This window comes from Trichechus manatus, unplaced genomic scaffold (assembly GCF_000243295.1).
Source record: "Trichechus manatus latirostris isolate Lorelei unplaced genomic scaffold, TriManLat1.0 scaffold00043, whole genome shotgun sequence".
In the NCBI taxonomy this organism is placed as follows: Eukaryota; Metazoa; Chordata; class Mammalia; order Sirenia; family Trichechidae; genus Trichechus; species Trichechus manatus.
In genome coordinates, this window is record NW_004443979.1 from 9,079,261 (window position 1) to 9,093,320 (window position 14,060).

The window sequence follows — 14,060 nt, forward strand, 5'->3', positions numbered from 1 at the left end:
CTATACAATGAAAACTACAAGACACTACTGCAAGAAACCAAAAGAGACCTGCATAAGTGGAAAAACATACCTTGCTCATGCATAGGTAGACTCAACATTGTGAAAATGTCAATTCTACCCAAAGCTATCTACAGATACAACACAATCCCGATCCAAATTCCACTGGCATTTTTTAATGAGATGGAGAAACCAATCACCAACTTCATATGGAAAGGGAAGAGGCTCTGAATAAGTAAAGCATTACTCAAGAAGAACAAAGTGGGAGGCCTCACACTACCTGATTTTGGCACCCATTATACCACCACGGTAGTTGAAACAGCCTGGTACTGGTACAACAACAGATTCATAGACCAATGGAACAGAATTGAGAATTCAGACCTAATTTTACCCACGTATGAGCAGTCGATATTTGACAAAGGCCCAAAGTCCGTTAATTGGGGAAAAGACATTCTTTAACAAATGGTGTTGGCATAACTGGATATCCATCTGAAAAAAACCGAAACAAGACCCATACCTCACACCATGCATAAAAACTAACTCAAAATTGATCAAACACCTAAATATAAAATCAAAAACGATAAGGATCATGGAAGAAAAAATAGGGACAACGCTAGGAGCCCTAATACATGGCATAAACACAATAGGAACCATAAGTAACAATGCACAAACACCAGAAGAGAAACTAGGTAACTGGGAGCTCCTAAAAATCAAACACTTATGCTCATCAAAAGACTTCACCAAAAGACTAAAAAGATAACCTACAGACTGGGAAAAAAACTTTGGCTATGACAAATCTGATCAGCGTCTAATGTCTAAAATTTACAAGATAACTGCAAAACCTCAACAATAAAAGGACAAACAATCCAATTAAAAAATGGTCAAAGGATATGAACAGGCACTTCACCAAAGAAGACATTCAAGTGGCTAACAGACACATCAGGAAATGCTCACGATCCTTAGCCATTAGAGAAATGCAAATCAAAACTACAGTGAGATACCATCTCACCCCAACAAGGCTAGCATTAATCCAAAAAACACAATAAATGCCGGAGAGGCTGTGGAGAGACTGGAACACTTATACGCTGTTGGTAGGAATGTAAAATGGTAGAACCACTATGGAAATCGATTTGGTGCTTCTTTAAAAAGCTAGAAATACAAGTACCATATGATCCAGCAATCTCGCTCCTTGGAATATATCCTAGAGAACTAAGAGCTGTCACACGAATAGATACATGCACACCCATGTTCACTGCCGTGTTGTTCACGATAGCTAAAAGATGCAAACGACCTACGTGCCCATCAATGGACGAATGGATAAACGAATTATGGTATATTCACATAAAAGAATACTATGCAACAATAAAGAACAATGAATCCGTGAAATATCTTACAACATGGAGGAATCTGGAAGGTATTATACTGAGTGAACTTAGTGGCAAAAGGACAAATATTGTATACGACCACTATTATAAAAATTTAAGAAAAGGTTTAAATACAGAAGGCAACATTCTTTGATGGTTATGAGGGTGAGGAGGGAGGGAGTATTCACTAACTAGAAAGTTGACAAGAATTATCTTTGGTGAAGGGAAGGACGGCACACACTACAGGGGAAGTCACCACAACTGGACTAAACCAAAGCTAAGAAATTTCCTGAATACAACCAATCATGTCAAAGGACAGAGTAGCAGGGGAAGAGGTCCAGGGACCATGCTTTCAGGGGATATCTAGGTTAGTTGGCATAACAAAGTTTTTTAAGAAAATGTTCTGCATCCCAGTTCGGTGAGTGGCGTCTGGGGTCTTAAAAGCTTGCAAGTGGCCATCTAAGATGCATCAATTGGTCCCAACCCACCTGGAATAAAAGAGAATGAAGAACACCATGGACACAAGGAAAGTATTAGGGCAAGAGACAGAAAGGGCCACATAAACCAGAGACTTCATCAGCCTGAGACCAGAAGAACTAGATGGTGCCTGGCTACCAAAATGATCACCCTGACAAGGAACACAATAGAGAGTCCCTGATGGAGCAGGAGAAAAATGGAGTGCAGAACTCAAATTCTAGTAAAAAGACCAGACTTAATGGTTTAATTGAGACTGGAGGGACCCTGGAAGATGTGGCCCCCAGGCTCTATGTTAGTCCAAAACTAAAATCATTCCCAAGGCCAACTCTTCAGACAGATTAGACTGGACTATGGGACAGAAAATGATACTCGTTAAGAGTGTGCTTCTTAGCTCAAGTAGATACATGAGATTAAATGAGCAGCTCTCATCTGGAGGTGAGATGAGAAGGCAGATTGGGTCAGGAGCTGGTTGAATGGACATGGGAAATCCAGGGTGGAAAGTAAGAGTGTGCTGTCACAGTATAGGGACAGCAAGTGGTCACAAAGCAATGTATGTATAAATTTTTGTATGAGAGACTAACTTGAATTGTAAACTTTCACTGAAGGCGCAACAATAAAAAAAAAAAAAAAGGAAAAAAATACTGGACAAATTATGAGTGGCCATCTGAGAAACTCCACTGGTCTCACCCCTTCGGGAGCAAGGGAGAATGAAGAAAACTAAAGACACAAGGGAAAGATTAGTCCAAAGGACTAATGGACCACAACTACTACGGCCTCCACCAGTCTGAGTCCAGTACAACTGGATGGTGCCCGGCCACCACTACTGACTGCTCTGACAAGGATCACAACAGAGGGTCCTGGACAGAGCTGGATAAAAATGTAGAGCAAAAAATTCTAACTCAGAAAAAAACACCAGCCTTACTGGTCTGACAAAGAGTGGAGAAACCCCGAAAGCATCACCCCCAGACATCCTTTTAGCTCAGTAATGAAGTCACTCCTGAGGTCCACCCTTCAGCTAAAGATAAGACAGGACCATAAAACAAAAGGAGACTAAAGGGGCACACTAGCCCAGGGGCAAGGACAAGAAGGCAGGAGGGGACACGAAAGCTGGTAACAGGGAGTCCAAGGTTGAGAAGGGAGACTGTTGACATGTCATGGGGTTGTTAACTAATGTCATAAAACAATATGTGTACTAACTGTTTAATGAGAAGCTAGTTTGTTCTGTAAGCCTTCATCTAAAGTACAATTAAAAAAAAAAAACTGGACAAATTGTATGAAACGACAGTTTTCAGAAAATGAAAATAATAGTAACTGGGATCCCTGAGGAAAAACCAGTCTGTCAATCCCTCCAAAGGTTAAACATGAAGTTACTGTTATGACCCAGCCATTCAACTTCTGGGTATAACCCAAGGGAAACTGTGGGGTTTACAATTAACTTTACCCGTAAGCCCACTGCCATCAATTTCAACTTATAGCAACCATATAGGACAGAGCAGAATGTCCCCATAGGAATTTCAAGGCTGTAAATCTTTATGGAACAAGACTACCACATCTTTCTCCTGTGCAGCAGCTGGTGGGTTTGAATGCTGACCTTTCAGTTAGCAGCCGAGCGCTTAACCACTGCATCACCAGGGCTCCTACAATTAAATTCACCCAAAGAATTTGGTCTTTGACCTTGATTCCTAAGAGATAACCTCTAAAACCTTGTAATTTTCCCAATGATTGAAGTATCTTTGTTATCTATGAAGGCTCCAGACCACATCTACCTAACAGGTTATGCTAATGAAGTGGGAGCTGGCCAGGCCAGAAAGACTCACCATGTGATACATTAGCCTAACCCTCACGGGAGGGAGGCTGGTGATTGAGTTCAACCACGTGGGCAATGATGCATTCAGTGATGCCTATGTAACGAAACCCCAATATAAAAGCTCTAGATACTGTTATCTTCATGAGCTTCCTGGATGGTGAAAGACATCAATGCTTGGGAGGGTCATGCATCCCTTTTTGGAGACGTGAAAGTTCCATCTTGGGACCCTCCTAGACCTTGCCCCATGCATCTGTTCATTTGTATCCTTTCTGCTGTAATAAAACTATAATCCTAAGTACAGCACTTTCCTGAATAAGTTGTTCTGTGAGTCATTCTAGCAAATTATCAAACAGAAAAATGTATTATGATGTTTAAAATATATTGTGGAATTAAAATGTATAACAAGAGAACAAGGGAAAGGCTGGGGGAAAGCAGACTTCTACTTTTAATATAAAGAAACAAAACAAAACAGAAAGAAATAAAAAGCAGAATTCAAATTAGAAAACATACAAAAAAATAGAAAATCAATAAAACCAAAATCTGCCTCTTTAAAAAGTTCAATAAAACTGATGAATCTCTGACCAGATTGCTCAAGAGGGTTAAAAAAAAAAAAAAAAAAGAGGGAGAAAGAAACACACATTAGTAATATCAGGAAAGGAAAGAGAAAGCACATCACTATAGATGCTACATGTGTTAAAAGGATAAAAAGGATTTTTACAACCTTATGCCAAGTAAGATGAAATGGATAAATTCCTCAAAAGACACAACCAACCAATGCTCACTCAAGAAGAAATAAAAAATCTGAATAGTTCTACATCTATTAAAGGAATTTAACTTATAGTTAAAAACTTCCTCACAAAGAAAATTCCAGGCCCAAATAGTTTCAATGGTGAATTTTGTCAAAATTTAAGGAAGAAATATTACCAATTCTATATAAACTCTTCCAGAAAACAAATTAAGTCTACAATGCCAGCTTTACCTTGATATCAAAACCAAAGATGTTTCAAGAAAGGATACAGACCAATGTCCCTTGGGAACAGATGCAGAAATCCGTAACATTTAGCAAATTAAACCCACCAATATATAAAAAGGATAATTCGCACATTATGACCAAGTGGGGTTTATCCCAGGAATGGAAGGTTAGCTTAACATCTGAAAACCAATGAATATAATCAACCACATAAACAGACTAAAAAAGAACCATGTGATCACCTCAACAAATGTAGAAAAACCTCGTGACATAACCAACACTCATCTTGGATAAAAGCTCTCAGCAAAGTAGTAGCAGAGGGTACTTTCTCAACCAGATAAAGAGCATCCACAAAAAACCAACAGCTAACATCACACTTACTGATGAAAGACTACATGCTTTCTCCCTAAGACTGGAAACAAGGTGAGGATGTTTGCTCTCACTATGTCTACTGAGTACTGTACTGAGCTCCTAGCACTGCAATAAGGCAAGAAAAATAAAAGGCACAGAGATTAGAAAGAAAGACGTAAAACACTTTATTCACAGATGACATGATCATCTACGTACAAAATCCTGAAGAATTTACTAAAAAAACTACTTGAATGAATATGTGAGTTTCAGAAGGCTGCAGGATACAACGTCAAATGTTTTGTTCATACCAACAATAAACAACTGGAAAATGAAATGGAAAAAAAAAAACCAGCACCATTTACAAGAGCATCCAGAAAAATACAATACTTAGGGATAAATATAACAAAATATGGGCAAGTCTGGTACACTGAAAACTGCATAATATTGTTGAGAGAAATTAAAGGTCTAAACAAATACAGCAATATATCATGCTCATAGATGGAAGACTCAGCACTGTTAAAATGTCAATTCTCCCCCCAAAATTAATCTACAGATTCAACATAATCCCAGCCAAAATCTTAGGTTTTTCTGAAGAAACTGACAAGCTATATGGACATGCAAATCATCTAGAACAGCTACAACAACTTCTAAAAGGAGTAGAGTTGGAGGACTTACACTAACTGATATCGAGATTTACTATGGAAGTTAACAGTATCGAAAAACAGATCCACATAATGTGGTCATCTGATTTTCGACAAAGATGCCAAGGTAATGTAATGGGAAAAGAATAATTTTTTCAATAAATGGTACTGAAAGAATTAGATAGTCACATTAAAAAACTGACACTCAATCCTTACCTCATACTATACCCAAAAATTAAAGCTAAAACTGCAAAACTTCTAAAAGAAAACAAAGTGGAAAGTTTTTGACCTTGGGTTAAGCAACTTCACAAAAGATACACCAATGGCCAATAAACTTATGAGAAGATGTTTAACTCATCATTACAAATTAATGAGATACCACTGCACACCTACTGAAATAGCTAAAATTAAGAAGTCTGACAATGTTAAGTGTTTGAAAAGATGTGGAACAACTAGAACTCTCATGCACTGCTGGTGGAAATGCAAAATGGAAAACAGTTTGGAATTTAGTAACATTCATTTACTACATAATCCAGCAATCCCATGCCTAAGTACTGACCCAAGGCAAATGAAAACATATGTCCACACCAAGGCTTGTGCAAAAATATTCACAGTAACTCTATTCATAATAGTGAAAACCTGTATCCATCTAAATGTGCATTAACAGGAGAATGGATAAACAAATTATGGTATTCCCATACAGTATAGTCTGCATAAAAATTAATAAACTACTGATTCAATAACATGAATAAATCTCAAAAGCATTATGCAAAGTGAAAGAAAAACAAAACAAAACAAAACAAAAAACCCAAACCTGCTGCCGTTGAGTTGATTCTGACGCACAACGACTCTATAGGACAGAGGAGAACGGCCTCACAGGGTTTCTAAAGAGTGGCTGGTAGATTTCAACTGCCAACCTTTTGGTTAGCAGCCATAGCTCTTAATCACTGTGCCACCAGGACTCCAAGTGAAAGAAGACAGACAAAAAACTATATATCTATCATATGATCCCATTTATATGAAATTATAGGAAAGGCAAAACTATAGTGACAGAAGGCAAATCAGTGGCCGCCAGGGGCTGTGTGCAGATGGAATGAGATTAGCTGTGAAGGAGAGCCAGGGGGAACTTTTTGAGGGTGATGGAAAAATTTTATTCTTGATTGTGGTGGTAGTTACATGACAATAGATTTGTCAAAACTCATACTGTACAATTAAAATTGGTGAATTTTATTACTGTAAATTCTATCAATAAAGTTGACTTTAAAAAACTACCATAATTTATGGAAAAAGTAGCACTGAATGTGGATGTAGTGAGCACAGCTTGACCAAAGTAAATGATGTCACTTAGAAGTGCTCAAGAGAAAAAGATACTTGTACTAAAGAAATTTGACATATAATTTGGCAACACCATCAACAGTGACCAAAAAATAAGTGTATGATCATGTAAGTAGGTGTACAGGGATACAGGTATATGAGTATGTATAGGTGTATACATATAGATACTTCTATCTGTGCACACGTAAGTACAGATATGTGTGTACAGACATATATATTCACAGAAGACACAATTACAGATACTTCTTAGACACCACCAAACACCTTGAGAGACTGGTTTTCTAGGTTTGAAGGTGTACGACCATAGTCTCATGGGAAAATTCAGTCAACTGGCATAATATAGCTCACAAAGTTCATGTTCTGCATTCTAGTGAAGTGAACGGCATCTGGGGGTCTTAAAAACTTGCAAGCGGCCATCTAAGATACAACTACTGGCCTCTACTTGTCAGAAGCAAACGAGTAAGAAGGAAACCAAAATCTCAAAGAAACAAGTCTATAGGGGTAATAACCTACAGGAGCCATGGCCTCATCTACCTCAAGACCAGAGAACTAGATGGTGCCTAGCTACCACTGTCAACCATTCTGACCAAGGTCACAAGAGATGGTCCCAGATAGAAAGGGAGAAAAATGTAGAACAAAACTCAAATTCTTAAGAAAGGCCAGACTTACTGGACCAGTTAAGACCAGAGGACTCTCTGAGATTATTTCTCTGAGATACTTTTTAAACCTTGAACTGAAACTATCCCGAGATTACCTTTTAGTGAAATTAACAGTGTGGCACATAAAATAAAGGATATTATCCGTAAGTACTATGCTCTACTAAAAAACCTATATGAGGCCAAAGGGTCAACAGTTACTCTAAAACAAAGAGGAGAAGATAACGGGGCAAGGAAACCAGAGTACTGGAAATGAAACAACCAGAACACAATTAAAGAGAATGTGGACATACTGTGAAAAATATAACTAATGTCACTGAAAAATTTGTATATAAACTGTCAGATGAGAACCTATTTTATTGAGAAAACTTTCAGAAAAAGCACAGTATTCAAAAAAAAAAAAACAAAATAAAAAAATTGTTACCATAACACTTTCTTCTAGGTTGTTCAAATTTAGTCTTTTAAACAAGGGGACTGATTATAACAGTAACAAAACTACTGATCACTATATCATTATGTCAAAGGATCTATAGACAGCAATGTAAAATTTTTAAATAATGGGTATCTGCAATATGTTTACATTACAAGCTGAATATTAAATACAAGATAGTTGTGCTACAGTCCATACTGAGAAGTCTAAGCTGAACTCTTAAGGAACTCAGAATTGCTGCTAAAACTGCTCAGCATTAATCAATAACAAAATAAAAATTATATACTACAACAACAAAATAACTAGCTTTAATCCTCATATAACTATTCTTGTAGTCTGACAGTATCTCAGTATATATCTACCAATGCACTTACATTTATTATTTGTCAGCTGACCTGAACTACTTCAAGTTACATAAAGAACTGGAGTAAATTTCACTTCACCTTATAGTTGGAATTTATTCACTGTCCTCTAAATAACTCAAACTAGTATAAAATATTCAAAAAGTAGCAATTTTTTGTTATAAAAATAAACATACACAACACTAATCTATTATTTATTCTTATTTTCCATCACTCAAGAACATTATTTTCTAACTGCTCAGTCATATCCTAAAGGCCTAATTATATTACGAGAGAAAACGTTAATTCTTTAAACCCAAAGCAGGAAGCTAATATTTTAAGAATCTTAGCATTTCTACTATGTTACACAAAAAACAAAACAAACCCATTGCCGTAGAGTCAATTCCTACTCAAAGCGGCCTTATAGGACAGAGTAGAACTGCCTCATAGGGTTTCCAAGGAGCGGCTGGTGGATTCCAACTGCCGAAGTTTTGGTTTGCAGCTGTAGCTCTTAACTACTGTACCACCAGGGCTCCCTACTATGTTATAAATGGGTAGAAATATAGATAGGAATTTGCCTAACACATACTTTTCAAATATTTGTTGAAGGGAAGAAAGTAATTAAGGGCCTATACAAATGTAGACTCTGTGAATTATCACTTAACTACAAGGGGGAAGATATATGGTATTTCAACTGTAATAACAGTGTGTAACAGACATTTCTCTACATTCCACCCCCTTATTATAACTATGCTAAAATAAGTACTGAAAATCAGCATTTCTCACCAGACAACCCAATATGTGTAGAACTTAGCTGATGATCAGACTAACCCATTACCGTTGAGTCAATTCCAACTCACAGTGACCCTATAAGACAGAGTAGAACTCCCTCACAGGGTCCCAGGAGCAGCTGGTTGGTGGATTGGAACTGCTGACCTTTTGGTTAGTGGCGAAGCTCTTAACCACTACACCACCAGGGCTCCTAATCAGACTAAAGGGTAAGGAGCATATCTAAGTAATGATGACTATGATTTTCTAGATAGGATATGGGCATCCTAGCTTTCTCTTTAAAAAACAAACAAACAAACAAAAAACTTGTATATAAAAGGAGACCATTAAGAACAAATAAAGCCAAAACTGAATTAGCCAATGTTTTCAAACCATTAAATTTTGTAGTCCATTCAATTACTAAGATTTCACGGTTAACTGCTGTTTATTTTAAAGGCACTCGTGAACATGACAACCTTCTGCCTCTATTCTCCACCTCTGACTGAACCAATCCTCACATACTAGTTTACATTGCACAAAGTAAACATAAGTAAAATAAGTAAACATAAAACTTGTTTTCAAAATAGTGAGGATATCTATACACACCTTAAAAATACAACTCAAATCACATAAATCACATCAAGCTAGTGCTGTTGAATAAACAGTAACATCACAAATAGAACAAGATAACTTTCATACATCTGTAAATATCACTGTTTTAAAAGAAAAAAATCCTGTGTAAAGTGCCTAATACAAATAAACAGTATTAGACTTAAAAAATACTGAAAACTTCCAAATTATCAATTCAAATCATAACTACCTCTTATTAAACAGTAGCGTAATTAAACAGTCAAGTTATTTTAGATTCCAGAATAAGGTAGGTTTAACATTTTAACATTCAACTTAGTCATTTATTAACTTCAAAGAGAAGTCCAACAAAAGCAGTACTGCCCAACAACAAAATTTTCAATTATCATCTAGTTATCTGTAAGTTAATACTAAACACAATCAATCCTAACAATGAGAACTTTAAATCTCTTTCAAAATTTTAGCTTTAACGAATCACAACCATTTGAGAAACTGTACTGTAGCAAATGTGAAATTTTAAATAAGATCTCTTGTAATGATACATCCATCCTACCTGTATCTTCAATAAATTCCACACATTTTTCAACAAATAATGGTATGGGCTTCTCAGCTGTTATCAGATCCTGGAGAGGCATCCCAAAGTAATTACTTTCCCAATTTCTACGTGTTGGTGGATTAAAGTTCTTAGTTTTCTTTTTCTGCTGTAAGAAAACATATTCAAGTTAAACTATTAAAATTAATTTCCTTCAGAATAATATCAGTATTCAGCTATGCAAATACACATTTTGGGTAAAAAAATATTTAAAAGTCATATCCAATGTACTGTCCATAAATATGGGATTCATTAAATAAATTCTGCTAGAAGCAGCAATGGCAAAAGAAAAAAAAAAGTGAACAGAAAAGAAATGGCTGACTAGAAGAAAATGTTCCCTTTAGGAACATTTAGAAGATACGACTGGACAGGAAAGATCATTTTTCAATGTCAACACAAGAACATGCTAGGAGTAAGTGATACACAATTTAGTTATGTGTGAGCTGTTAATTCTATTTGGTCTTTGGGTTAGGTCCAAGTGAGGTTTTTATGCATATCTTTATTTGTAAGAACATAATAAAGCATTGATCGAACAATAAAGCTATGCAACTCCATGAACTTTTAGTTTCATTATTTGTCTATTTTTTCCTCATTTTCTTCCTACCTACCTACTCTCTCTTAAATAGTAATTTTCATAAGGTGCAAAACATTTTCCCCATAGTAAAAAACAAAATGAAGTAAGAATTTTCAGTTTAATGTCAATCTAGCATTAGAGAGAAACTGGGTTCTTAACCAGAGAGTAAACATCTCAAAAATCTAAGTTTTTCTCTGGAATCCAACCCTTGAAGAGATTCTGATTCAGTCTCTCAAGTAGGGTGTAGCAAGCATTTCCACAGATGATTCTATGGTGTGCCCCACCCCCAGTTGAGAATCTCTGAAGTACAGGAAGATGAGAGAACGTTTTCAGAAATTCAAAAAGGACTTTAGAGTACTTTTATTAACAGCTTGTTTCCTTTTTACACTCTAATTTTATTTACAAACGTTTATTTTCTCTGGCATAAGAATACCACAAACCTATTCATATTTTGTCACAAATATCATTACTGGCTTACAAACAGGACAAAAACATAACAGCTCAAATCAGAAATGTGTGGGCGGGGAAGGGACACAGGCAAGGCTCTCTAAAGCAACAGCCGCATCTTAGTTTACCATCCTTTCTGGAGGAGTCTCTCCTTTGGATGGATCCCTCAATATATTCTTCCAAGTGTCTAGATACCTTGAACACTTAACTAAATCTTTTCTTCATTTTAATTTCACATTGCTCCACCTAGCAAACTGTCAGAGCTCATGAAATTCATCTTCTATGTCCTTATATACTATCACTCTCCAGGGCTACAAATTACATACAACATTACTAGGTGTCTGGAATACTGCTAAAAGGGCCTTGGAGTGTTTGATCTGGCACGAGACCCAATCAAGTGGTTACTTCTCTTAAATCATCCCTCCTTTACCACCACCACCGAAACAGAACACTGTGCAAGGAAGCAGAAATACAGAGACCATAACCTCAAAGCTGAGGTAAAGGTACACGGCGATGAATCGTCTTCTTTCTCAGGAGCACTAAGGTACTTTCTAGCCTGCCAACTACTAGCTGCCCTATCACTTGATTAGAAAAGTGAAAACTGAGGCAAAGACAATTTTTTTTTGAGAGAGAAATAATACAGGGGTGAAAAAGATGAAATCCCCCTTTTAACACCACAGCAGTGAGATGGATTGCTTTTATATGGCCTTTCTTGCCATGGTCTTGTAACTCCCATCAATGACTGGGTGGACTATACAAATAAGGTGACTGGATAGGGGGTTGGACAGCTTGCTAATAATGCAAATAAGGTGCACAGAACTCTTGTAGGGGTGGGACCATGTAGATAATGTGTATGGAACCCTAACGAGGGGATTGGTCAGTTTTGAATCATAGTTAATTATTTAAAGGGAGTTTAGGCTTAAAGTGAGACATGTAGAGAGAGACAGAGGTGTACGTGGAAGACAACGAGAGATGGCAGTGTAGCAGTAGCAAGAGCGACAGCAGCACAAGGTGGCAGCAGACTGGTGCAAGATGGCTGTGGTGGGGCTTGCCAACTGACAGAGCTAAAGTTGTAACACTTGCCCAAGAAGGCCCTGAGCAGGGCCCAGCAGCAGAGGGCAAGAAGCTGTCTCAATCAAGAACTGTATCCGGAGTTGTTCCTGTTACTTCTGAGTCGTTCCTGGCCCCGAGTTGTACCGTTACTTCCCTAATAAACACTCAACTGTAAGTATGGTTCTTGAGTTCTGTGAGATGTTGCAGCAAATCACGGAACCCAAAGGTTCCAGAGGTAGCGTACTGAGGGGAGGAGGCGTAGTTGATGTTAGAGATGATGAAGTGGTACAGCAGTTTGGGAAATCTGGACATCTGGGACACCTTCAACCTCTGCCTCATAGGAAACAGCTTTATGCTGATCCTTATTAAAAAATTATTCATTTAACCACCCTTTAGGAGCCAACCTAAACATAACATGACTGAAATCATTCCATCCCCACCCTCAGCATAAAAAAGTAAAGTCTAAACTTGAGTATCTTCAGGAAGCCCTGAATACTCAACTAAAATTAGGGGATGAGGCAAAGAAGCAAAGTAAAGTAGATAATTTGGCTTATACCTAGTGAATATCCATAAAGTTACAAGATCCATAAAGTTACAAGGGCAAGTTATCGAAATTCCGCAGTTATACCAAAATTCAAGGCTAGCAATCTAAGGTACTAAAAGGTCAAATGGCTTACAGCAAAAATTTCTGGCAATTTCTAAAGGGGTAACTTACTAACACAGAACTGCCCTTACAGTCAAGTTATAATCCACATGCATTAGGGAAAAAAGGATAAAAAGCATACTAGTTTTTCTACTAATTGACACTGCTATTAAAAAAAAAATTCCTACGTAGAAAAATAGTTTTAGATTACCACCAGTTGCTTTTGAGTTGACTCTGACTCATGGTGACCCCATGTGTGTCAGAGCAGAACTGTGCTCCATAGGGTTTTCAACAGCTGTGATCTTTTGGAAGTAGATCGTCAAGACTTTCTTCTGAGGCGCCTTTGGGTAACTTGAACCTTCAACCTTTCAGTTAGCCACTGAGTACGTTTGCAATATTAGCTTTTATGATGAATACAAATGTATATTATTCCTTTTTTTCTATAGTGATGGCTCTTAACCAAGGGTACACATCAGAATTACTTCAGGGAGTTCTTTTAAACATGCAAATTTTGAAAAATTCTCCAGATAACTGTAATACGGATCCTTTGGGTAAGAGTTGCTGATCTATAGCTACAAACTGTATCAATTCAAAATGATTTATATAATTTAAAATCTATTTCATAAATTAAACCAGCACCATCAAGACTCTCACAAATGCAAGAGAAAGATGAGTATGGTATTGTTATTTATACGGCTTTTTTTGATGACTCTTCAGTTAGAAACGGAACTCCCAATCAAATAATTGTGCCAATGGGAAAACAAGATTTGACTAATGAGCATCTAACTTTTGACTAATTACTACTTTCATACATACTTCAATTTCTGCCTAAATGCAAATACCCATGGTCTTGTTACTGGTCACTTAAGTAAATCTACTGTCTGCAAAAGTCATGACCATGGTAAAACAAACATTCCATTTACAAATAATGTAAACAATGTTACCAATTAAGTTTCCAGCAGACATTAAAAAAAAAAAAAAAAAAAAAATTATCACCAGTAGAAGTAAGCAGGACCAAGAAGACTA

General features: G+C 36.9%; 1 protein-coding gene across 2 annotated transcripts in view; it reads right to left on the reverse strand.

The window, feature by feature from the left end:
* Window positions 1-14,060, reverse strand: part of ARHGAP5 (Rho GTPase activating protein 5) — an 88,393-nt gene that overhangs the window by 25,929 nt on the left and 48,404 nt on the right. For both annotated transcript variants that reach the window (XM_004376528.3, XM_023731481.1), the window contains exon 3: window positions 10,279-10,426. In XM_004376528.3, the coding sequence (XP_004376585.1) occupies window positions 10,279-10,426 (148 nt within the window). The remainder of the gene's footprint in view (window positions 1-10,278; window positions 10,427-14,060) is intronic.